Here is a 27,114-nt window from a genome sequence, read left to right on the forward strand (position 1 = left end):
TTAAAAAGTGAGTATTCTGCATCACACCCTTTTTTTAAAAGACCTATTTTTGACTTTAAATTTTCTAGTGTGTGAAATGTAAAAAATTATTTTCTAAATTTGATAGTTTTTGAAGTCGTCATTGTATTCATATTTTCTTGTTCTCTATCTTAATTTTTTTTTTTTTTTAGTGGGGTTTTTATTGTTTTGTGTTTTTAAATTAGAAAGTCGATAGTTTGAATTTTAGATAATCTACATGTTTAGACATCCTTAATTAATTTTTCAATCCACATGAAATAATTGTTTCTAAAAAACAACATTTTTTAACAATGGACATAAAAAATAACCATTTTTAACATAAATATAACAAAAAAACTAAACGTTTTGATAATTTTTTGCTAGAATTAACATGTCAAAATCACAATTTTTATACAAAAATATTAACTAAAAATGGTGAGATAATAGTTTTTTTATGAATTACATGTCAAAAAGATAATAATAACTACTTTTTTTTTTCAAAAAATAATGATTAACTTAAAAATCAATGCAGAAATCACATATTACCAATATTGAACATATAACAACCCTAATTGAGTGTTTATTCTTCTCATAAAATGTCAAAGTCAAAACATTGCAAAGCTTGATTTACAAGCATAACTTAAATTTAATCAACAATGTCACGTAATCCAAATTCTTCGTCCTCTAGAGTTTCATCATTGTCCTCTTCCACAATATTTTCTGTTTCATTTTGCTCATTTTCCTTTTCTAATGGGTCTTTGATGTCTGCAAATCTCCCAATATATGTCTTTCCAAACATTCCATGTAATGGTGGTTGGGGTTCCTTTGCCTTTTTTGCCACACGTGATTCACTAAAGTCCCCTTTCTTCAACCCAATTTCTTGCATTGCATCTCGAAGAAATTGAAGAGCATTAATTCTTTGCTGAATGAAATTGCATTGTAATGGATCTTTCTCAATTACCGTTAGATCTAGCGAGGAGATTCGACGATTAAGGATATGTATGTAGGTCAAGCGATGTCTTCCTCCGCCGTTAGATCTAGCGAGGAGATTCGACGATTAAGGATATGTATGTAGGTCAAGGTGAGTGTTATCCTTTGAGTTTGTTGTGCTTCATGGTGGGAATCGGTGGATTTCGGGTGGACTACATGCTCGAGGGTTATCCCCCCGTTCAGACCCAAAATCCTTTTAGAATGGTCCGTATTTCCTCATTGGGTTCGATTCTAATTTTAACGTGGTTGCAGGTTCTCACCCTGATATGAGCCTCATCCGTCAGATCTTTGAGGGGTGATCGAACGGTGTTGAATTATGTTTGTTTTTCGAGGGTTTTGTTGTTCTGTTTGTGGGTCTATGGCTTTAAGCAGTTTGATATTTCTTTAGCCCAATGTTCCTTGGGGACTGTTGTATTTTATGTATTTTTCTTTCCGATTTAATGAAATAGAAGTTACAACTCTTAGTTTAGCAAAACAAAAAGAAAATTTGCTCAGGGGGAGTTCCAGTACAGGTACCAGTTCCCATTGGTTGGGTAGAGCATCTTTCTATTCACTGTGGTTTTGCGGTAGGCCAAGTCATTTATTCATATAAGTGAATGAATGTTAAACATGTATTTTTGTTTTTTGATTTTTGTCTTTATTTTTTATGATTGTGGTTATTCCAATGTATTAATGTTTTGTAATTTGAAAATTATGAAATCAAAAGAGGAATGTAATATTTCTTTGGGTTAGGTTAGTTATCGAGGTTAATAAACAAACTATAAGTCATTGAACCAAAGGGGAACAATCATAAACGCTAATTAATAGGCTTGAATGAATGTGTAGATTGTTTTTAATACTAAGTGAATTTATTGTTCTAGATATTTCTATCTAACACACATAAACATAATATGTTGAATGAAGGCTTTCAAGCTATTTTTGAAAAGTATCAACTGTAACTAATATAATGTAATGAGAAAAATATCAGAGTCGAAGAAAGTAATACATGAGAGCTAAGAAAAATTGAAAGAAAAACTAATTTAAAATTAGTAATATTAATAATATATGTCAAGCATACTATTATAGGATTTATCATTCACATGTGTTTCCTTCCAAGGTGTTTAATACTTAAAATGGTGAAACAAAATTTAGATGTGAGAACATAAGGGTTTTTCTTTATTTTTCTAATGAAAAATGAACAACCACCAAAGAAGATGTACAAGCAACATGCATAACATAATAGGTAACCTTTTACTATCCCTAGCAAAACATAATTAATTTTTTTTGCATCTAGTTGCCTGGGGATACCATAGTTCTCCACACAATGTACCCAGATATGATTTATAAAGCACTTGTACAATCGACAATTTGTATAGAAAACCATAAAAGGAATATACTACATAATTAAATCTCCACAGGTACATAATTAAATCTCCACAGGTCATAATTAAATTAGGACAGAATAAAGATCTACGGGCTTTAAATAGGATGCTCCTCTTCTCAGCTTTTCAACATCGATTTGCTTCACAGGTCGATTCCTCGCTCTAATTCAACCATGCCAGAAATGCGAATACACCTCTCTACTCGGCTTTATTGCGCAGCCACACCACAACGCTTAATTTCAACTATAAACTCAGCTCTGATACCACGAAAGAATCATGACAAATAGAATATATTTCACACAATGGTATAGATGGTGATTAAATTAATTTAAATAGATTACATATATTTATTTCAACTCTTAATTTAACAAACTTTGACCTCTTTTGATAGCTATCGAATGTTGACGTGATTAAAGCACGGCAAGATACTTTGTTCCACAATAAGCTACATGATTAACTACAGTTTATAAATACACTATATTAGATTTAAACAATTCACAAGATACATTTGCTGATACATTATTGCAACCTCCATAATATTGATACATTGTTAGAATGCAGAAATATAGTTTCAATTCGCAATTTAACATCAACCTTTAAGCTTCATGCAAAAGCTTAAAATCCTCTCGAATTACAAATAATCATTAAGACTAAGACCATTAAACATTGTATATTCGTGATAACAATGTATTGCTTAATGTCCACGCCTAAATCTGACTATCATTACCACCATCCATCTCACACCACCAATGTTCAATTTCTGGTTTCGATTCGTAGTTTAACATCAACGTTTAGGTTCTATCTAAAATCTCAAAGCCTTCTCGGATAACAAACCTTATCTCCTAGCATTCTGTTTACATAATGGGGAATGCGAGGTGCGTTTGTATTGCTAATCACACTCTAATATTGAATGGTAATGTAAGTCGCATTGCAGAGGGGATAGCTCTTTAGCTACTGATCCGCAGGCGAAGTGGTCTTATTCATTAAATTAAAATAATGCTTACAATAGGTATTCATTAAATTAAAATAATGCTTACAATAGGTATACGACAGGCGGAGCGTCGATTCCCGGAATCGACGCTCCGCCCCTCGGGCGGGGCCGGGCGGCCGCGCCACCCCGGGCTGCCCCGCCCCACCCAGCCACCCCGGGCTGCCCCGCCCCGCCCCGCCCCACCCGAGGGGTGGAGCGTCGATTCCGATTCCGGGAATCGACGCTCCGCCTGTCGTATACCTATTGTAAGCATTATTTTAATTAGCACGCAAATGTAAATCTCAATTTAATGTACAAACGTGGCAGTGCCTGTCCTATTCCTGAACTCTAGCCATATAATTCCTCAGTCGCCCTACATCTGAGACCTTCACCGGTTGCAACACCAACTTTGATGTGAAGTATGGAAGGTATATCATTTTTTTCCAAAACAAAATAATAATGAATTGGAGAAACGGTTAAGTTTGTACAGTTTTTACCTCTCTTCGTCAACCTCGGGCTTCCATTCATATCATATTCTTCAGCATCAGGTCATTTCATTAAATATTTGTACATCACAGACTTTATAACAACGTAATTGTTAATGTCAAAATCCTATCTATATAGGCCCCTCAATGTAATAATATTTGCCGGTGTCATTACCGACAGCATGCCGCAAAAGTCAAGTAAAACGTCAATCTTCCACGGTGGTCGATTGAATTTCAATTATGTTACGACCATTAAATCTCATACAACACGTTATAAATTGTTTGAATGAATATTTTGCGAAAAAGATAGTACATTTTGACATACGTAAGAGTGGACTATACTTTTGTGCTACAGGTGGTTGTGAGAAACCCAAAGGTGACGTGTAAACATATCTCCACGTTGAAACTCAAAGCCCTCTCGCACCTCAGTGATTTCGTTTTCCCTCTCAATCATATCTATATTAATTTTCCTCCGCTTATGCCATTGCTGAGAACAGTGAGAAGCTCCCGGTTGTTCATATGTTCATCTCTCATTTTCTTTAGTATTCAACCTTTCGTTTCCTCTCATTTCAACCAAAGAGCGCATATATTTTTTCATAATAGGATCTTAAAATAATAATAGGAAATTAAAATAATGCTTACAATAGCTATACTACAGGCGGAGCGTCGATTCCCGGAATCGACGCTCCGCCCCTCAGGCGGAGCGGGGCGGCCCGGGGTGGCGCGGCCGCCCCGCCCCGCCCGAGGGGCGGAGCGTCGATTCCGGGAATCGACGCTCCGCCTGTCGTATACCTATTGTAAGCATTATTTTAATTTAATGAATACCTATTGTAAGCATTATTTTAATTTAATGAATAAGACCACTTCGCCTCCCCTCTGCAATGCGACTTACATTACCATTCAAGATTAGAGTGTAGTCCTTAACTTATTTTGAATTGACATTTTGTCAAATTGTGAAATGGATAAATTCTTTATCGCAATAAGAATGATTTACATGAACCTTTCGTCAATAGCTCTGCTGTTAGCTTTCTGAGTTAGACTTGGTGGTGATCAATGGGCAACTCAAGGAAGCCTGCGCAGACATTGTGCTTTGCAGCTCTGATAGCAGTGGTTTTGCAGAGCTCATGTGTGGATGCACAGCCACTTGTGCCTGCTCTGTTTATTTTTGGAGATTCTACTGTCGATGTGGGGAATAACAACTATCTGTTCACGCTTGTCAAGTCCAACTTTCCTCCTTATGGCATGGACTTCGACACCCACAATCCCACTGGCCGGTTCTCCGATGGAAGACTTGCCACTGATTATGTTGCTGAAACACTTGGGTTTACGTCTTTCCCACCAGCATATCTGAGCTCTCAGGCTTCTGGTCGAAATCTACTAACTGGGGTGAACTTCGCTTCTGGTGCATCTGGCATTTATGACAATACAGCACAACGCTACAATGCTATATCGATGACGCAACAGCTACAGTATTTTCGACAGTACCAATCGAAAGTGGAGAGATCTGTGGGCAGAGCCAATGCTTCTTCCATTGTGTCGAAAGCTCTTTACGTCGTCAGTGCTGGCGCCAGCGATTTCGTACAGAATTACTACATAAGTCCTGACCTTATGAGGCAGTTCACTGTTCCACAGTTTGTGGAGTTCCTCATGCAAAAGTTCTCAGTGTTTACAAAGAGGCTGTATCAGTTGGGGGCTCGCAGAGTCGGTGTGACTTCGCTTCCTCCATTAGGGTGCCTTCCGGCTGCAATCACTCTATTTGGCCACGGTGAAAATGTCTGTGTCAACCGCTTGAACAGCGATTCTCAACACTATAACAACCGCCTCAAAGCGACAGTAAACATCCTGGCGAAAACCCTACCAGGGATGAAAATGGTTGTATTTGACATTTATACATCGTTATATAACTTCGTTCAGCATCCTTCAGACAATGGGTTCGCAGAGGCGAGGAGAGCTTGTTGTGGGACTAGAGTTATTGAGACAGCTGTATTGTGCAACCCTAGGTCAATAGGGACGTGTGCCAACGCTACGCAATACGTGTTCTGGGACAGTTTCCATCCCACCCAGGCTGCCAATGAGTTGCTGGCTAGCGCGCTCATTCTTCAAGGAATCTCTCTCATTTCTTAAATCAGTCCTGGCCTCCAAACTGAGATTAGATGAATTTTAATTTCGATATAGCTGCTCTAGGTGTACGAGAACTTAAATTTACAAATATCCTGTCATAAGGCAAACAGTTTGCGTTCTTTTTTTTTGCCTTTAGAACTCCATGTTTTACTATAATGCTTTTAGAATGAAATGTGATTTATTGAGCTTTTATGAGAACCAGCTTAAAATAAGAATGATTTACATAGATTTATGATGAGGCTTTTTTATTTTATAATTAAAAATTGGTTTATAGTTTAAAAAGTATGAAAAACAATAATAATAAATTTGTTTTAGGGTGTTAATGGGTGATTTTAGTAATTTAGATATTTTAGGACTATGGCTACTACAAGTCTCAAATGTGTTGATCATTTTAGGACTATGGCTGCTGGTTAGATTGTCTTCCATCACGTTCAATTTTAAGTGGCTTCATTTGTATTTTTCCAGCACCATATATGTGAGGTGGCTAACTATTTGTCACAACTCTCACATGCTTATATTTACTCAGTGGAAGGACAATGGGTTTGCTGCTACTTATCTACTTAATGATGACCATGTGAGTGATATGAGATCAGGATTCACGTTTTTGGCCTATAATAGGTTGTCATTAGATTCTATCTTTGTCATGGTTGCTCAATCCAGCCACATGCAGTAACACTCAACACGTAACACAGCAATGGGTATATATGTGAGGTGGCTAACTATTTGTCACAACTCTCACATGCTTATATATAATTAAAAAGAAATAATAATAATTTAAGTAATATAATTTTATATAATATAAAAAATGAGTATAAATTTATTTTGATTTCAAGTTTATTCACCTGGACGATTAAACTCTGTAACATATGTAGAAATAAAAATGATCTCTTTCTAAATGAATTAAAAACTAATTTGCTTCCTTTATCTAGTATAGACAACATAGAAGACCGCTATCATAATTTTACTACAACCCTCGCATATTCTATTAACAAGTTCTCAATTGAAGTTTCAAATAATAAAAGAAATAGCAAAACCAATCCATGGTATGACAAAGAGTGTAAAAGTGCGAGGAGAGCAATTAAGGAAGCTGTTGATGAATCTCTTAAAATGGACAAGATAAAAATATATAAAGCCCTAACTAAAAGGAAAAAGAGGCAGTACATTCGTCAAAGACAAGGGAATCTCTTACACCTCTCTAAGCTAGCTCCTAAGAAATTTTGGAGGCAAATTCTGACTAGGAAGACTAAAGAGGTGTCTCACCTCCATTCTTGGAATAAGAAGAAGGATTCAGGGGAAGTTGCTAGGGGGATGCATGAGAGAATTCAAATAGGAGGATTCTCATAGATATGATTGCGCTTAGTTAAAAAATAATCGTGCATATTCATTGAACCCTTATGCTTTGGAACAATACAAATATTAGGATTGGATAAGTTCTTTAGTGATGCATACGCCCTTTGGTTGGAAGTCCTCGCATGTATAGTGTATTTCAAGACCATATTACACTTCATGGACTCTTAAAGACTATTGTAATATATTGTATTTTATTATATGATACTGTGAAGGATGCCTCTTAGGTCAGCAATGGTCCAAGTAGCATGTTTTTGAAAAATTAATTGTATATATTAAATTTGTTATTTATTATGTGAATGTTTGAGCAACGATATCTATATTTGGTCGAGCTCTATTATTTTGTCTGTACTCCAATTATATATAGTTAGCATTATAGTTTTGATGAAAATTTTAAGGTGACGTTAGGTTGCCTTCGCATCCCCGACTACAGGTTTCGAGGGTGGACGTCAGCTTGTATGTGCGATACAACGGACAGAGAGACAGTACGCGACAGAGAGACTCGGCAAAGTGAAAAGACGCAGACATTCTCCATTGACGGGCACCTTGGGTTTTACCAATTCGACGCATCAAATGACGATCCACATTACCAATTCCACGCAGCGGCACCCCCGGGCCGCCCCGCCCCGCCGGACCGGTGGCGGGTCGATTCCAGTATCAACACTTTCGTTCTGAAGCTATATTTTGCAGGAAAATTTCGTAGTCACTGCCATTTTTAAAACAGCCGCAAAATTGACACCTAAAAAAATAAATCATTATTCCAGTATCAACACTTTCGTTCTGAAGCTATATTTTGCAGGAAAATTTCGTAGAAAATTTCGTAGTCACTGCCATTTTTAAAACAGCCGCAAAATTGACACCTAAAAAAAAAAAAACATCGTTCCAGTATACACACTTTTCGTTTTGAGCACTGTTTTTGTGGTTTTTTTGGGGTTTTTGGGCCAGAGTTCCCGTTTTGAGTTTATAGTTCCCGTTTCAAAGTTTACATTGTTTAGAAATAGAGCAATTCAGAGTAGCCTAATTACTAACAAGAATTGTACACTAGATTTGGAACGTGACTTGTCCGAATTAATAAACAATTTTTTTGTGAACCAAAAGGTTTCACATTAATACATCTTATGATGATCTAAGGATCTTATTCCAATAGTAAAATAATACATACATCATGTAAGGTGTTACCTATAAAAGGTACTAGGTGATGAAGAGAGAGGATAAAAAACCATGCAATAGCTCATTGTTAAATCAATAGGATGCTTCAACCATATTGGATGGCTAAGTGGTACTAGTAATCGAGATTGTTGTGTACAAATATAATTGGTTTTGATAAAATGATATCTAGAAATCTATTCAAATCAATTGACAATCGTATAATCTGAGATGCATATTTCATACCACTATTTCCTATCAAGCAATCTTAGAGAAATCTACCTGTCATATTGCATTGATAGTGTTGTCTAGTTTTGAATATGACAACATAACAATTATTGCATAAAATATTTATTTTAAATAATTTGATAATTGATTTCCAAGAAATGAATTATATTCTACCAGGTCATGATCTAGTGTTAAGGTATGTTAATAACCTAAGTTCACACCCTGGTACACATAGTACCCTGGAAATTAAGAGATTGGGGAATGTGAGAACATGGTAACCTTCGTTTATGACTCATGTATGGGAGGTGTATGTACTTGCATACTGATTGTTCCATTGGTTTTGAATATACACTAAATTATTCATGGCCAACAAGGTGTTGGAAGTAGTGTTAAAAAGATCAAACAAACAGGAAATCATATGACATAAATAGATTATGTGTGGAGTTCTCTTGAGTGGTAAACAATTATTTTCTTGGCTAAAGACAAGGTTAATATTGCTTTAATAACATTGTAGTCCATACTAGACTAACTATCATAGTCAATAGCCTGCCTTATGATTGGGCAGAGGTCATATTCCATTGTTATTAAGACCTTGTCTAGTGACAGATTCAATCCCAAAACTCAAAGTTATTGGTATTGTAAAGTTGTATTATGCATGATTACCTCTATGTTATCATTTTGCTAAAAATTTCCTGCAACCACAAGATACATGAAAAGGATTAGCTAAATAAAATCACTTGAATACTTTGACATAAAATTATGCATTTATGCTTTGGTTGCAGAAATTGAACAGGTCCATGAATTCCTTATTCCCTAATTGACAAACCAAGCATGGTTTGATTGGACTTGCCTAAAGGTAGTGTGAATAAATAAAGGAATTTTTGGCGTTAACTTGATGTTATGTTAATTATACTAACATGGTTTGAAAACATGTGGATAAGGTACATGTCGTGCATGTGATGCTATGGACATTTGGTATGGTGTACACATTGTACAGGTGGTATTGTGTACATGTGGTACATATGGTACTAGTGTGGATGCAGGTATTGCATGATGTTGGTTGACATGTATAGTTGTATGTGTGTGATGCACACTATGTGTATGTGCACATGGTTGAGGAGAAGGCACTGGGTGGTTGTCTGGTGTGGCAACCGATCCAGAGTGTGTGCAGAATAAAGACATAAGTGGAAGCTGATTAAAAGATGAGTATCCGTATTTTATTTCAGTTCTAGTATTCATGTGATTATGATACTAGTCTATGATGATTACATGTGATCTATGATTGGGTTATGATGGTTACATGAGATTTATGATTTTGATGGTTATGTTTTGAGCTAACCTAATGTGATATTTTTATACATGTGGATTGGTCAAATGTGCTAGTTTGACTTGTTGTGACTAATGCAGGGAGACTACAAGAAGCAAGTGTTCAGAAAGAACACAAATGCATTGGAAGAACATGCATTTATTCCTATTATTTAAATATAATGAAAATGAGGAATCATAGTTAAATGGCAGGCAACATTAACCCATAGTTACTCAAATAATAGTACTATTATATCAAGTTATGACATTAATTGTGGTAAACAAAATTGAGTTTTTGCATCTGAAGTCTCTCACAAAATTGATTGAAACAAATGTTACAAGTAGCAATGGAAGGAGATTTGCTGGTAGAACTCCTTTGTAACCTATGTATCGGAAGATCTGATTCAGGTGGCAAGGCCATGGGAACCTGTAAATTCAAAAACAGCTACCTGTGAACGAGGAAATAAATTGTAATATGTAATAATACACCGAGGATGGTGGAAATTTAAGGGGGCGAGTATATAACACCCCTCCATTGTATGTAACACTCTTTTATTATCATGTTAGACCTAAGCTATGACAGAGTTGTAATAGAAAAGTTAGGTCTGAGGTTTAATAATGAAAGTAAATACTTTATTGTAAAATAAATAAAGATAATGTAAAATGCTTAGAAAATGAGACATCAAGAGATGAGATTCTTGCCAAATGAAATCCCATTGGTAAATGGGAATGGATAATACTTTCATGATAAGACTTCTAGATCAAATTCTAGATAAGCTTAATGGAATGGGAGATAAATATCCATTAAGTTTCTTAGCTGGAGAAAGATGCTAAGTTTGAGAAAAAAACATAAAATCCTTTAGGAGAGAGGAAAGATTTTATGGGAAAATTTTTGCGGGAGAGAAAGACGCGATTTTCTGGGAAAAGCCTAGGAAAATGGATAAAAATATCCACCCAAAAGCGAGACGTCGCTAAAGGAAACCATATCATGAAAGAGGGCATTAAATACCCATTGAAGAGATCAACAAGAGGCAGTTGATCCATGGCAATAACTCTCAACTCGGGGGTGAACTGGAGGAAATCAGTTCTAGGTTGGGTGGCAATGCTCGATTTTCCAAGTGACATTCTTTCCACTAATCTGGTTTGCTTCAATTGCATAGGATGTTCTATATGTTGGCTCCTTACTCTTTATGTTGTTGAATATTTAAGCATATGAGTATAATTGCATGTGATATCCTTGTGTGTAAAAGGTTTGAATACTTATGCATGTGACAACTACTGTATATATATCTTTATCAAAGTTAGATGTAGTGAAAGGAGCATTGTAGGTGGTTGTTGATATTGGATCAAGGAGGTATGTGACATTGCAACACTTTATATTCATTAGCAAAAATAAGTTACATTGTTGTTATATATAGATTTAGATCTTCCAAACTTAACCAACAGAACAATACAATCTTGATAGCAGCAAATAAAGAGACAAAGCAATAAAATGTTCCTTGAGGTAGAAAGATACAATAAGTCATTTTCCAACCATCTAATACAATACCAAAATGAAAACAGGATAGTTCTAACCAGGTCACTCATATATAATAATCATAGGCATCTCCATTACACCATAGCTTCCAATGTTCTTCGCATACAATACTTGATCATTCGGCACATAGAAATATAACAGAAAGGCACATGCAATGTACATTTTTTGGAAAAACTTCAAGGCCATGAGCTTTATCACACAGGAGTTGTATCATGTAGAGAAGGAAAATCAAACTCACGCCAACCATTAGTGAGTTAATTAGTCCATATATACCATTTGAAAACAAAACATCACTCACTAAAACCCAACCATAACAATATCCACTCAGGGCTAAATTTAAAACCATCCCAAGATAAATACCACAAAGAAAACCACAATTATAGAGCGAAGTGTTGTAGCGACATAAATGCATGAAATAATTTTGGGCTAGAAAAGCAACCATCATTGCAACAACAATTGGGAATCACATACATACATGACACTAAAATCAATTCTCACACTGGAGCTGCAGAAGACCCTGAGAGGCCAAAATACTACCTCAAACCTAACAATCCCATTTTTGGATAAACAAGAAAACCATCTACAATGTTGTGTAATCATCTAATTGAAAATAGAAACTAGACACGTTTCTCCATAATAGTGCAGTTTGTATATACAAATAGCATAATCTAGTGCACTAAGCTTAAGAGCCAAAATATGGAGAGAACGCCATGAGGAGACCATACCTAGAACATCCTTGCCAAAATAGTAACAAAAAACTTAAGACCAACTATCGCTAATCATGATCAGAGGAAATTATAGTTAGATATTGAGCATTGTCAACCAACGGATCAGTGAGATAATGGAAGGCTTAATCTGGCACTAGAAATATTTCCATCCACACCAATCGAGAATCCACATTATCTAAATAGATCCTTTGGTTCTAGAGCATCGTTTTATGTCCTCCAATAAAGAGAATACATTATAGTTCTCTACTTGCTTATATTTGAAAATCAATCGCAATAGTGTATCCATTTGTTGGTGTAAAGCCAAAGGGTTTAGAAAATGAAGGTACCTTTTCCTTAATGTGCTAGTATCATGAACCCATACCATAGCTTCCCCTACCACATTTGAATCTAAGTGATATGGTCGATCCCCTCCTTCTTTGGACTCCAATAATAAGACTTATTTCCTCACCTCTAGAGGAACAACATCAAATAAAGTTGCAGCTAAGCCATAGGCAAGAGGAAAAACTCATTTGTACCTGACATTACCTACGCCACCCCTCTTACTTATCATTATCTAGTGAGGAGGCATGAGTACAATGGCAAGGTAACAATGGGAACAACCACTAAGAAAACCTCTACCTAAGAAACAGGAAAAAGAACTAGGCGTGGAGCCTTGAATCCCTAACCTAAAGACTACCAAATCATCCCCCAATTTCCACACAAGAGGACCAAATTCCACTAAATTGATAAATTCACCACAGTGCAGAGACATAAAACACCATATTCCCCAAAACTATAACAAACAATGAAAGATCCATGTACCCAAACAAAGGAGGAGAAATTCCAACACCCAAAGCACTCATTATCACCAACAAAGAGGAACTGAGAATAATTAAATAGAATTTCACTTGAGTTGGCTTACTGAAACCCAAATTTATAGACTCAAAGTATTGTTCATACGTAAAACATATGCAATCAAATGAAACCCCTTTAATATTACATACCTCTGTTGACAGAGAAATCACCCTCCCAATGTCATGTAAACATAGCAAGACAAACAAGTTGTCGGTAATAGAATTCAATGTCTGCAAAGGGAGATCTGATACCTCTACAACCACTATCAAACTTTTTAGAATAAAAGGAATGAAAATTATAGATGCAAGTTGAGATAAAAGCCCAATATATTCTTCCTACAAATAAGAAACAAAATTTTGTGACCCCATAGGGAACTAGATGAAGGGTGTCAAGGAAAAATCCTCACCTCTACTCCCACGCTTCACATACATTCGCCACTCCATTGCCATAACTATGAATTTAAAATGATGACACATCTAGTTGGAATTACCACACCCGTCGGCTACCTTCTGCCATGTCATAGCTAGGCTGAGACACCTATTAATAAGGTAAATCTTCCCCAAGAAGCTCTAATTCCTCCTACATTAGAACCCCCATCGAGGACCAGCCTACCATTCCCCAACAAATCCTAGAGTGGCTCAATTACATCTACCAGAACATAAAGAGGCCAACTATCACCCAATATTAGCTCTCGAGATTTGAATCCCATATTTTCTAGGAAATATGCAACCTTATTCGTGATCTCTTAGAATGCATGACTATTATGTAATCCAAAGTGCAAAGTAAAACACTGATATGTCCAACAATGCCTTCCAACCTCTAACTCTTGACTACTTTACGTGGAGATTGTCCATTTAAAAGATGATGTAGACATTGCATGTCAATATGTGAATCATTGTATCATTTTTATATATTCATTATTATAGTGGTTATTAATATTTATTAAAAGTAATATCAAATTGGATTATTTAATGGCGTTGTCTAACTATTATATGTTTTGAAGTTTTTGATTAAAAACTGAGGAAATCATTTTTGGTCAAATCATGACCTTTTATTGTTTAAAATGTATTTTTGATTGCATATATGGAATTAGTACCTTGAAAAACCTATAAGGCATTTTGCTTCTTGAGAGCTCACAACTCAAACTTGTAATTCCAACAAATTATTGCTAGATTTTAAGTAAACTTGATTGGAAAATATGTCAAATAAAACTATAAAATATATAACAAGTAAAATACAACTTATTTAATTTATTTAAAACTTTTATTAAAAAATATATTAAATTGAAATTAGTTAATTTATTTTAAAATTTTATTTTTATATTTATTAATGTATATATAGATTAAAAAAAAATTAGTTACAAATTTAGAAAGATTTGGATTAGTTTTTCCAATTCTCTTAATATCTTAAAGATAATAATTTTTTTCCTTTAAAATATTTTAAAGAAATTTTTTTATTTTATTAATATTTTTTTTTTATTTTAAAATTAAATGTTATATTAAAATTATATATATATATATATAAATAATAAATAATAAATGATTGATATTTAAACAAGTACGGTAGATAGAGATATATTTTTATATTAATAAAAATATATAATAATATTTAAATAATATTAAATAAAAGATATATTAAAATGAACATTTTTAAGTAAAATATGGTATTGTCTTTACGTTTTTTTATTAGTGTTAAAAAAAAAATCACAATGCCAAAATAATAATTAATTCTCATGAGTTTTATATTGAAATAGGGTGTGAAATTTAAAAAAGGTCATGTATAAATGTATGATTCTAAGAAAATTCAAAATAAAAAGCACTCTCTTAAATTGTCTATCTTATATTCATATTTATTATAATTTTCAAAATATTAAATTGTCACACTACCAATTTTTTTGATCTTTTATGTCAACAAAACTATGGTGACGTGGGAATTAGCCTCTAGGGGAAATCCGGTTAGTTTTATATTGAAATCGAGTGTGGTCAATTTCAAAAACGTCATGTATAAAAAATCAAATATGTGATTCTAAGAAGATCCAAAATGAAAAGCACTCACTTAAATTGTCTATCTTATATTCACATTTATTATAATTTTCAAAATATTAAATTGTCATAGTACCAATTTTCTTTCTTTTAAGTCAACAAAAATATGGTGATGTGGGAATTAGCCTCTAGGGGAAGCACAATTGATGAGTTGTGATATAAAGTATTATGTAGGCACCTAGAGGCATAGTGGTAGTGGTTGGAATCAACTAGGCTAGTATGGCCGAGTTTATGATTCACATGAGTGTTTGTGATTTTCTAGAAATATGGATATCTAAGCCATTAAAAGCATCTAAGAATTGTACCCCACTTATGCACAACAACAAAGTTTCAAACTTTAATCACTTGTGAAAACCAAAACCCTCCGAACATAATCTACCTAGTTAGATTTAACACCCCATTACAATTAAGAATATCTTAAATAATTATTAAAAATTAATAGTTATTTTAATTAAAGGTATTTTTTAAATTATTTAAAAATAAATAAAAATTAAAGATTAAAATGGTGATGGAGAACAATGAGCATTGTTTTTTTGAACGATGGGAAAATATATCATAAAGTAGTCATTTAACTAGTAGTGGGGATAGTCATTATTTATTACTATGAGTTAATGATTCATCATTGTTGTTTAAAGAAAACTAAGTCACCTAAAATTATTACGCCGTAAGGCATTCCCCTCTCGGAGAAACTCCCCAGCTGCCCACCTGTCCTCACTGTGCACCATTCGATGTCTTGTTAGACGATTGAATTACACTCTTCCGTTGATTTGAAATACACCCACATCTGGCGATTGTGACCGGCTAGAAACTTGTGAAGACCGCCGACGGTTGTAACTGCCTCTGGATTCATCTTGCCCAACGGTTATAACTGGTTATGGATTCATCTTGTGCAGCGGTCATCTTGCCCAGCGGTTATAACTGGTTATGGATTCATCTTGCGCAGTGGTGTTATGGATTTGTCTTTCCCAATGATGATATAATGGCAGCAAAGCAACGAATCTGTTGTAAATTACAGTAACTAAAGAACGAGCGTCATTCATGTCTCTACTCTTCAGGGATATATATGTATATATCTCTTTGTTGTCTTTTCTTGTGAATGCCCTTAGGTATATATCTATATATACTATATATCTCTTTGTTTTCTTTTCTTCTGAATTCCCCCGAAGAAGAAATGGCCTCTGGTAAATAGGCTGAAAGAAAAATTAAAATTACTAAGGAATCTGATCGAAGAGTTTGTTTGATTCAAGTAACCTCAAGCAATACTGAAATCTGACCGGAGAGATAGATGTTCCAGCTTAGATCTAACCCATATATTATGAGCTTTTCTGTCAAGCTTTCACCACTCCAAAGAAATGGTCATGCTGAGTTTATTTCTGGCCAGGTATAGTTCACTGAATTGTCTGCAATTATGCTTCTTGTGAGTGCGTTTACACTCAAATTTAATTTCACAATCGTCAGAAGGTGACCAATTTAATTTCGCAACCGTCAGAAGGTGACCAACAATAGCTGATATGCTTCCTTTGAACGACTTTCCACTGAGATTTCAAACCTCCAAATTAATTAAATTTCCTATTTCTAGAGGAAGCGTTTCAATGAGATTATTTAGGCTCATATCCAGCTTTCCAAGTTTTCTCAACACTCTTATTTTAGGAAGAATCGCGCCGTAGAGATTATTGTCTGCAAGAAGGAGATTAGTAATCCAATGTGCAGAACTTAGAGATGTTATTTAGTATGAAGGTTGTGAAGAGGTTGTTCTGCAACCAGACGCATTGTAGTGAGACACCTCCTTGTAGAAGGTGGGTGATGTTCCCCTCGAGCGATTGCCACATATGATCGTGTCTTGATTGGATCTAGTTGCGTCTCTCAATGAACCTGTCAACAATTTCGTGTTTCTTGAAACGCAGACTTGGTCACTGAAACAAAATATTTTCATTTTGCCATTTTTGTCAACATTTTTAGTTGGAATCTTGCCGCATGTTCAATGTTTTTAAATGGTTCAAATCAACAATCTTAAATTATGGTTTTTATATTGAAAATTTGAATATGTTTTTATTAATAATGTTTTTTGGTTGGTAACATGATTTTTAAGATGACTAACAAGCTTCGTATTGAGTACTGGTTATTTTAAGTATCTAAATCGTCATTTTTTTTATATAATATTTTTTAATTATTTAAAATTTAATTAAGTTTTAAAAAAATATTGTAATTATAAATTTTTAAATATGTAAAATTTAATGGAAAATTTAAAACTTTCTTTTTAAATTGTTGAATATGTAAAAATTTAAATATGATTTTTTTGAGTTGAAAATTTAAATTTAAATATGAATTTTATATAAAAGTAAATTTATTTTTTGTATTTAAAAATTAATATTTTTATTGATTATAACAGTTATATTTATTAATTAGTGTAGTTGTATAAATGTAATGGTTATTAAAGATGAAGACAATGAAAGAGGTGGTACACTAAGGGGATGAAAAGTATGATAAAATTTTACTTCCATTTGCTATGTCACTCTTTCCTACCCTCCCGATTTTATGGCATAAAAATATACTCAAATGTATATTATATTCTTTTTAATTATTTCAAACATTATAAAATTAATAAAAAAATATTATTATTATCTGTTTTTCACCTTCTCAATTCTATCACATTATTTATTACCTCTCTTTCACCTTCTCAATTCTATCACATTATTCAAAAATGTCTTCGTCATTGAATTAAAGAATTAAATAGGATTAATATAAATTAAATAGAATTATAGTATTTTCAAGCTTAAGAAAAATACCAGTTTTTCATTTTGTAGTTTTTCAACATTTTTATTCTGAATACAAACTCTCCGTGAGCTAATTACCTAAACTACAATTATTTTTCATTTTGTAGTTTTTCAACATTTTTATTTTGAATACAAACTCTCGTTGAGCATTTAATTTTCCATTTGATGCCCATACCAAATACAATTTTCACCATTTTTAATTTACTGAAAAATGGTAAGCCTAATCAGTGTTGGATTCTTTCATTGGATTCTTGAGCATTTAATTTTCCATTTGATGCCCATACCAAATACAATTTTCACCATTTTTAATTTACTGAAAAATGGTAAGCCTAATCAGTGTTGGATTCTTTCATTGGATTCTTTTTGTACTCCTGAAATGATGTGATTGAATTCATTTAATGAAATAGATTGAATTCATTTAATGAAATAGATGGAATTATTTCCATCATCTTCTATGGGTTTTCTTTTCTACTCCAAAAATGACCATCAAATTCATTTATGAAATAGATGGAATTATTTTTCTTTTCTACTCCAGAAATGACCATCAAATTCATTTAATGAAATAGTTGCGATTATTTTTCAACCACCTTCTAAAGCTTCTAGGTTTTGCAGAAATTCAATAGTGCTTGGCAACATTGAAAGCAATTGGTTGACCTAAAACCCTTGGTGGTTGGGTTTCCTTTTGGAAGTTCTTTGTAGACATTTGAAGTCTATTGCAGAGTTTCGCAGAGGGCTTTTTTCTTATGTTGGTGGTGGATTTAGAAGAAAATCTCCTTATAAGAAATGAAATTTATGGCCACTTTGGGATATTCTTATTCTAGGTGATGATGATGATATTGAACCCCAACTAACACTGAAAAAAAAATGGCATTCAAAGAGCCAGAAAAAGAACAAGCACATGTATCCCTTGTTCTAGCCAATGAAGCAGATTGCATTGAGAAAATTTTGTCCTGGTCTCCGACCAAGGAGGCAGACTTGAAAGACCAAGAAGATTGTGAATTTGATGGGGTATTAGGGTGCATATCAGCTAAATCATGGGAGTCTCTTGCAAAAGGAGAAACCTTTGATGTTCAAGATTGTCCTTGAGCACCCCTTAACTATAATCTTAAGTTGGACAAGACTGTAAAGAATCAAGCTCGCATAAAAGAGAAAATGCATCTCCTTACTCTAGGATGAAGATTTGAGTTCAATTATGAGTGTCATGATGTTCATTATATCTCCTGGTCATAATTACTATTCTCTTTTACAAGCATGTTCAGCATGGAAGAAGCAACAAAAGATTCATAGAGTAATAGATGGAAATCATGACGGTGATGTGGAGGGGCTAACAATTCAAGAAAATTATTTTGGGGGTGTTTCTTCATTTCCTCCTCTGTAGAAAAGTCGAGCATGGGCTGCAAGAAACATGTCTTCAAATTTTGTATGTCCAAAGAATTCAAGGAGAGTCTATAGTTCTAGGGAAGTAGTAAAACATGAAAACAACAATAATGAAATTGTTGTGGATGCTTTGAAACTGACACAAGACTAAAGCAATGAGTATTTAGGAGACAAAAGATGCATAGCTGTGTCAATAAGAGGAAATTAAATTTCTGAGGTTTATTGGGCTCAAAGACTTCACTAATTTGTCTAGGACCTTCATTTTGCATGGTTTGGATGAATTGTTTGGTCCAAAGCTTGTGGTAATGATTATAATATATTGTTGTTGCAAAATGTGTGGAATTTGATCATTCACCTTTATTATACGCACAACTACGCTACGGAATATGTTGCCTGTATGTGAACAAGGGAGTTTATTATCCTTCCTTTCTTCTTGTAATGTGAATCTACAACATATAGGAGGTTGTTTAGAGTATTTATGGTTGCTAACTAGAGCTTTGCCTTGTTTTATTGAATTACGTCTACAATTCTTGTTACTTTACTTTGCAATTTTAAGGGAGACCTGCAATTTTAAGGGAGACTAGCTAGCTCAAGATTTCTATATAATTATACATGAATTGAATTGGATGTGAGGATTGAAGTTTTTAGACCATTTTTTGTTTGATTATATGAGAAATTTCTTTGAGAAACATTACCCGAGATAGGAAGTTGCGGTGTATAAATTTTGGCTTACATGTTAAGGGTTGTGGTAGAGAACATGAGTTGTATTTGACTTATAAGTTGTGGTGTATAACATGAGCTATTTTGGCTTACATGATAGGGGTTGTGGTGGAGAACATGAGTTGTATTTGGCTTATGTGCTGCATCAGAGGGGTTTCTATTATGTCAAAATCGTCTGGGACTTGCTTCTAGCTTCATCCCTTTTGAAATATGCCACTTTGGTTGAATTTTATATTGTTAATGTTAAAAACTCAGTGGAATTCATAGACCCTTCTATGGATCTGATTCCACATTACATCTTAAAATAAACATCAACACAAGAAAACCATCGCATTCAATCAAGGATCCATACCTACATTCACCAACAATCCATTTCCAAATTTTCAGGCTAGTCAATTTCCTAAAAGGGCATAAAACAAAACTAAAGCTGCAAGTACAATGTTGAAATTTCTAAGCATTCCCTCAATTGACATATTACAACCCAAATCAATAGGATAGTGAAAGAGGAGTTCACTTTACTTTTAACACTATGTTATTTCTCTCACTCGAATTGTAACATATCACATATCTCTTCATCTATGCTCATTCTCCATATGTTATTGCATTAAGCATTCCCTCAATTGACATATTACAACCCAAATCAATAGGATAGTGAAAGAAGAGTTCACTTTACTTTTAACACCATGTTATTTCTCTCAGTGGAATTGTAATATATCACATCTCTCTTCATCTATGCTCTTTCTCCATAGGTTATTGCCTTACGGCGTTCCTTTGCAACATTTGGTGCAATTGCTAGTTATTTTTTGCTGCTAATATGTAAGGAGATAAGCTTTTACCTTCTTTGGATTGTAGACCCTTAAACCATTTTTTTATATCTAATTAAAACTAACTCTTAATGAAACAGAAATAATTTTAAAACATACTCCAAACACTGAATATAAATATTATTATAATTTCATTATAATTTATATAATGAATAAATAATTACAAAAATATTGCATTAAAAAAATCACAAATGGTGATGGAAGCCGTAAGTAATGTTATGGTTTCATTACAATTTAAAATATAAACAATATAATAATAATCAATACTTATTTTAATTAAATTTTCACTAAATTATAAAGGATAAATTAAAAAATGACATGATTTCCTCGCTACAATTTAAAATGGTGATGGAGCCCGTTAGCAATGATAGAGTTTCACCACTTCTGTACATTTGACCTCATAAAACAATATGTAATACAGGTAGATGTTGCGAGTTTAACAATACATGATACAGACAGATGTTGCCTTGAAGAAATATTTTTTCCCGCAGTGGTCTCTTAAAAGCTATTGATGTTAAACGACCTATGTTAAAAACCAATTTCATAATATTTAATGAGAATTTCATACGCCGCTAGGCTTTTAAACGAATCTCCCTAGCCAAACTCAAATTCTCTTAAAAAATTATTGATGTGAGACGACCTCTTTAAAAATCCAACCACATAGTATTTAATGATGTTGCCTTGAAGAAATATGTTTCCCCACAGTGGTCTCTTAAAAGCCATTGATGTTAAACGACCTATGTTAAAACCAATTTCATAATATTTAATGAGAATTTCATACGCCACTAGGCTTTTGGATGAATCTCCCTAGCCAAACTCAAAATCTCTTAAAAACTTATTGATGTGAGACAACCTCTTTAAAAATCCAACGACATAGTATTTAATGAGAATTTCATAAGCCGCTTACGTTTTGGACAAATCTCAATCCTCAAACGGGTAACGTCAATCCACTGCCCACTCTATCTAAACTCTATAAATTCCCAAATTCAATATCAATAACACACATCGACATATTAGCATTAGAAGAAGATGTCTCCTACAATGGATGTGCAGACCCAACAGCTCAGTAGTGCTATTGAAAAGCTCATGTCCAATGGAATTAACAACCTCAAGGTGCAGGACAGATATATCGTGCCTCCCCATGAGCGCCCACAGATGTGTGACGTCTCTTACTCTGAGAGCATTCCTGTGATAGACCTAAAAGATCTGGACGGCCCTAACAGAACAACAGTAGTCCATCAAATCCGACGTGCATGTGAAGAGGATGGTTTCTTCCAGGTACACACACCTCAATCCCTACCCAACAATTCTCCCTCCTGTCATTGTTTTATACTATATGGTTGATTTTTTTTCATACTTGCAGACTATTCAGTCTATAGATTTATGTTGGCATGCTGGTATTAATATAGTGACTGCGTTAAGTTTCATATTTGAGTGACTATATTATATATATATTTTTTTTTGTTGATATCAGATAGTGAACCATGGCGTTCCAGAGAACGTCATGAAAAGCATGATGGGGATAGCCAAAGAGTTTTACGAAATGCCAGTGGAAGACCGAGCATGCCTCTACTCAGAGGACGTAAAGCAGCCAGTCCGGCTTTTTACAAGCTTCAATCTCAGCAAAGACAAAGTTCTGAACTGGGTGGATTATCTCACGCAGCCTTGTCATCCTCTGGAAGAAGTCATCGGCTCTTGGCCTGAAAAACCTGCAGCCTACAGGTAAACAACAAAATTTCGTCTATAACAAAATATCTAACACATAGAGCACTAGAAATGATTCATCTTAACCCACTATGCAAAAGTGTAACTGGTTTGACTTGAGCTTCTGTTACAGAGATATTGCGAGCAGGTACGCTGGTGAGGTGAGAACGCTGATATTAAAGCTGCTGGCTGCAATTTCAGAAGCTCTAGGGCTAGATTCCAATTACTTGAATAATATTCTTGGCAATCATACCCAAGTGGGGAATATAAATTATTATCCCCCATGCCCAAACCCAGATCTCACTTTTGGTGTACCAAACCAATCAGATCGAAGTGCCATCGCTGTGGTCACGCAAAGCGATGTTGATGGCCTGCAGATATTCAAAAATGGAAAGTGGGTTGCTGTAGCACCCATAGCAAACGCGTTAGTGTTCTTTTTGGAGATCAGCTGCAGGTTAGAAAGAATGAGCAGATCTATATAGTTAGTTTTCTCTCTATGCAACAACATGATAGTATTCATTCAATTTGTTTTGTGTGTGATCTGAATGTATTAGGTCGTGAGCAATGAGATTTAGGAGCGTGGAGCATCGAGCAGTAACAAATATGGACAGTTCGCGCATATCAATTCCCACTTTTTGTAATCCTGGAGAGGATGCTTTTATTGCTCCTACAACGAGCATGGTGGATGAACAGCAGCGACCTGTGTACAGAGAATATAAGTTTGAAGAGTTCGCGGGAGCTTTCTGGAGCCAAGGATTGAAGGGAAATAGTGTGCTGGATCGTTTCAAGATCGAATGAACAATTACTTCTGTTGCTAGATATAGTAGAGCCATGAAGGGTTTCAATAGAATTTGAATTTGCCTTTGCATTTAGCATATGCGTCCCACCATGAAGGTGTTATTTCAAAGAACGTAAACTAAACGGTCATCCTCATCGATTTATCTCTCTTATATATAGGTATGCACTTAAATAAGCTTTATAAACTTATTGTATATATGTGTGCACTTTTTTGAGTAATGTTAAGTTGTTTCCTATCACATCCTTTTTCATTTTCATATTTTCATTTTTCATATATATTTAAAGGCATCTTTTAGATATATTTAGTGCCACAATACACCTTTCCCATTTATTTTTAAAAGCATTTCTATAATTGAAAGAGGGTTTTATTTGCATTTGAATTGAAAAGCAATTACCAGTTGGTTTATATATATTTTTATTAAAGGGAAATCTAAAGGTAGTTATTTTTAATTGGTTGAATTTTTAATTGGTTGAAGATTTAAAGTAATATAGCTTAAAATTGTATTAATGTATATTATTTAGGAAGTATTTTATTTTGGAATTTATGAGATGCAAAAGGACTCAAATTTCCTAAGATATAAATATATATCCTCTTAAGAAATTTTAAAAGGAGAATTTTGTATATCAAAATATATATGTGTCATATTTTTAATTTGAAATCCAAACTAGTTTTTAAGTTAATTAAATCTAATTATTTTAATTAAAAAATTAAAGTATAATATATAAATATAGTTATAGAGTATATTAATTATTGTACATATATAAATTTAATTGTTGGTGAGCATTGATAAATATTTTTCAATAATAATTATTAAAATCTTTACTTTATGATATATTTCATATGGTTGAAATTAAAAAAAAAAAATCGTAAAAATAAGTTAAATTATGATTTTGCTTTAAATTATTATATTATTAATTATAAACAAATTAAATATAAGTTAAACAAGTATACATTTAAAAAAACATGGAACAAGATTTTTAGTCACGAAGATTTACCTCTACTTTACCATGGAAATTTTTAACTTCTAAATTGTCTTTCTACACTATCATGGATGAATACCATGGCTTATTAATACTACATGGCCAAAAAACAAATACTCACTCCATATGACACTTATTTATGTGACATTTTTAAAATTAATTTATTTGATTAAAAGGGTAAAAAGAACATAACTACTTTGAAAATAAATCGCAACCATTGATATGTGTGTACTATTATGAATATTCTAGAATATTCCATGATATTCCATGGAAGTTAAATCTCTAGCATCCACCTAATAATTATTGATAATTAAATAAAAAATTGAAAGTCCTATTAAAAAATACTCACAATGAGTAAAAACAAATTATTTACAATCTAAAACTTTCTCACATATAAAATTGTGTTTTAAAATGTATATAGATAAATAAATATTTTTCATATTTAAAAAATATTTTTTAAATATATTAAATATTTTATAATATTTTTAGTGTTCAATATCTAAAATTAAAATTTTGGATTATTTGATTTGATAATTTCTTTGAATTATGTTTATATTTAAAATGTATCGCTAAAAAAAATTAAATATTTTATTACATAAATATAATGGTTAATATCTAAAATCAAAATTTTATATATTTAAATTAAATGAGGGTAAAGTATGTGTTTCTTTTTAGCAAGGGGTTGAAGTTTTGTAGTAACTTTACAAGCCACAAGTCTCAAATAACTCCAAAGAGAGTACTTCTTATTTTGTACTTGGATATTTGGATGCAAAAACACAGTACAATGTCCTCACTTTCTAACTAGGTTTTTATAAAAGTTTCCTAAAGAAAAATTTGTGCTTGCTATAGATTCATGTGCAATTTCCTTTTATTTTCTATTTTTCCCATTTTGATTAATCTATATATTTAAGAGAAAGAAAAAAATAGCTAATAAAGAATATAAAATCTAAGGGAAGAATAACTTATGTAGTTTCCTTATTTTATCAAACATGTTCTAATCATTAATTATCCTAGTCGCATATTCATGGTAGTTAGTAGATCATATTAGTATCAAAACAAGTTTATTTTGTGGGAAATTATATGGAATTTAAAAATTGATTTAAAGAAATGGTTACATAATCTTAACTATGGCCAATAAATTTTTTCACAATAACCTTCATAATTTAGCAAAAGAAAACTTTGCAACATTAAAAATGAAATTCAATAACATCAATTAAAATATCAACCATCAAACTTTAGTCCAATAAATAAATAAATAAATATATAAATATATATATATATATATATATATATATATATATATATATATATATATATATATATATATATATATATATATATATATATATATATATATATATATATATAACTCAACACCTACATCTTAAAAAAAAATCATATTTAATCAAATAAATTACAATATTATGAAATTTATATAACACAGAAATTTATAAAATATTTAAACAACCTCATTTTGTTCTTTTATAGAATTACATAAATTTATTTTATTTTATAAATAACCATATATAATCAACTAAAAATTAAAATATATAGATAATAAAATATATAAATAATAATTAGGAAAAAAAAAGTATATTCAATATAATAATCAAAACAGATTTCCTATAATATTGAAGTATTTGTCGACCGCACTCAAATAGGAAATATCTACAAGTTTCATTTCATTGAGATTTAAATTACCTTTTTAATACCTAAATTTATAGAAAATTGTAATGAATGTATATTCAGCTCTCTTTTAATTTATATTATTTTTAAAAATAAGAATAATTTGTTTCATCAATATAACATAATATAATTAAATTGTATTTTATTATTATTTTATATTTATATTAAATTTTATTCCAAATACAAAAATATATAAGAATAACAATTTTATTGAAAAAAAAAAAATTAGTTAGGTTGCTTTTTAGTTTTATTTTTTTATTATAGTGAATTTGTAATTTTTTGGTGTAATTTGGGATCATGGTGAATTGGTATCTCATTGAAGTAATTTGGACGATGCTCAATATCAAACCTATTCATTGCCACTATTACAACAAGAGTATAGTCAATAGCTCATAAGTCAGATAGATGAGGAATTTATCAAAATTACATCCCTGACTTATCATGCTAATGTTGTTGACCTTCCACTAGGGAAACTAGAACAATAATACAACATAAGGTGTTTTTAGAGGAGGATACCATGTCTACTTGAGGAATTTATCAAAATTACATTCCTGACTTATCATGCTAATGTTGTTGACCTTCCACTAGGGAAACTAGAATAATAATACAACATTAGGTGTTTTTAGAGGAGGATACCATGTCTACTTTTCCAAAATGTAGTTACATTACAAAATGGGGCAGGTTACCCTAATCCTACCTCTATTATACTGTAAATAAGCATAAAAGAACACTGATGGACATAACAAGACACAACATAGCTAACAAGTATATGCATCACGTCATGCATGAACAAAGTTAATTGGCGTTTGAATCCACCTAAATGGCTTTTGGGTGTTCATCCTCCACCTTGATCTTCATAAACACAATGCTAGCCAAGTGTTCAACTAAGATATTTAGTTTCTAGTCAAGTTTGTTTAGTTTCCTATAAATGTCCTCAAGGTGGACCTAACTCTTTTGTTAGCTTGCACCTTTTTCCTCTATGTCCTTTCCCATAGCCATCTTCATTTTCCAATAAATGCCAATTATACAGAGGTATTAGGTGTATCGGTACAGGTACAAATAGTGTCCAACACCCGACCCCCAATTTTAGCTAACTCCTCTACATGACAGATTCTTGTGCTTTAGCCTTGCCTCCTGCTCTTCAGCCAATTCTCTCTGG

General features: G+C 32.9%; 1 protein-coding gene and 1 pseudogene across 1 annotated transcript; both read left to right on the plus strand.

The window, feature by feature from the left end:
• The first annotated feature begins 4,805 nt into the window (after positions 1–4,805).
• On the plus strand, positions 4,806–5,969 carry LOC149150219 (GDSL esterase/lipase At5g22810 pseudogene; annotated as a pseudogene).
• A 15,858-nt stretch (positions 5,970–21,827) lies between these two features.
• LOC149150220 (protein DMR6-LIKE OXYGENASE 1-like) lies at positions 21,828–23,288 on the plus strand. Its single transcript, XM_089442737.1, has 4 exons — positions 21,828–22,064; positions 22,261–22,508; positions 22,624–22,944; positions 23,066–23,288. The coding sequence occupies exons 1-4, from the start codon at positions 21,828–21,830 to the stop codon at positions 23,286–23,288; spliced, it is 1,029 nt and encodes a 342-aa protein (XP_089298863.1).
• The last annotated feature ends 3,826 nt before the right edge of the window (positions 23,289–27,114 follow it).

The sequence above is a fragment of the Pinus tabuliformis genome, chromosome 9 (assembly GCF_031772625.1).
Source record: "Pinus tabuliformis cultivar Carrire ecotype Pingquan chromosome 9, CPIR1, whole genome shotgun sequence".
NCBI lineage: Eukaryota > Viridiplantae > Streptophyta > Pinopsida > Pinales > Pinaceae > Pinus > Pinus tabuliformis.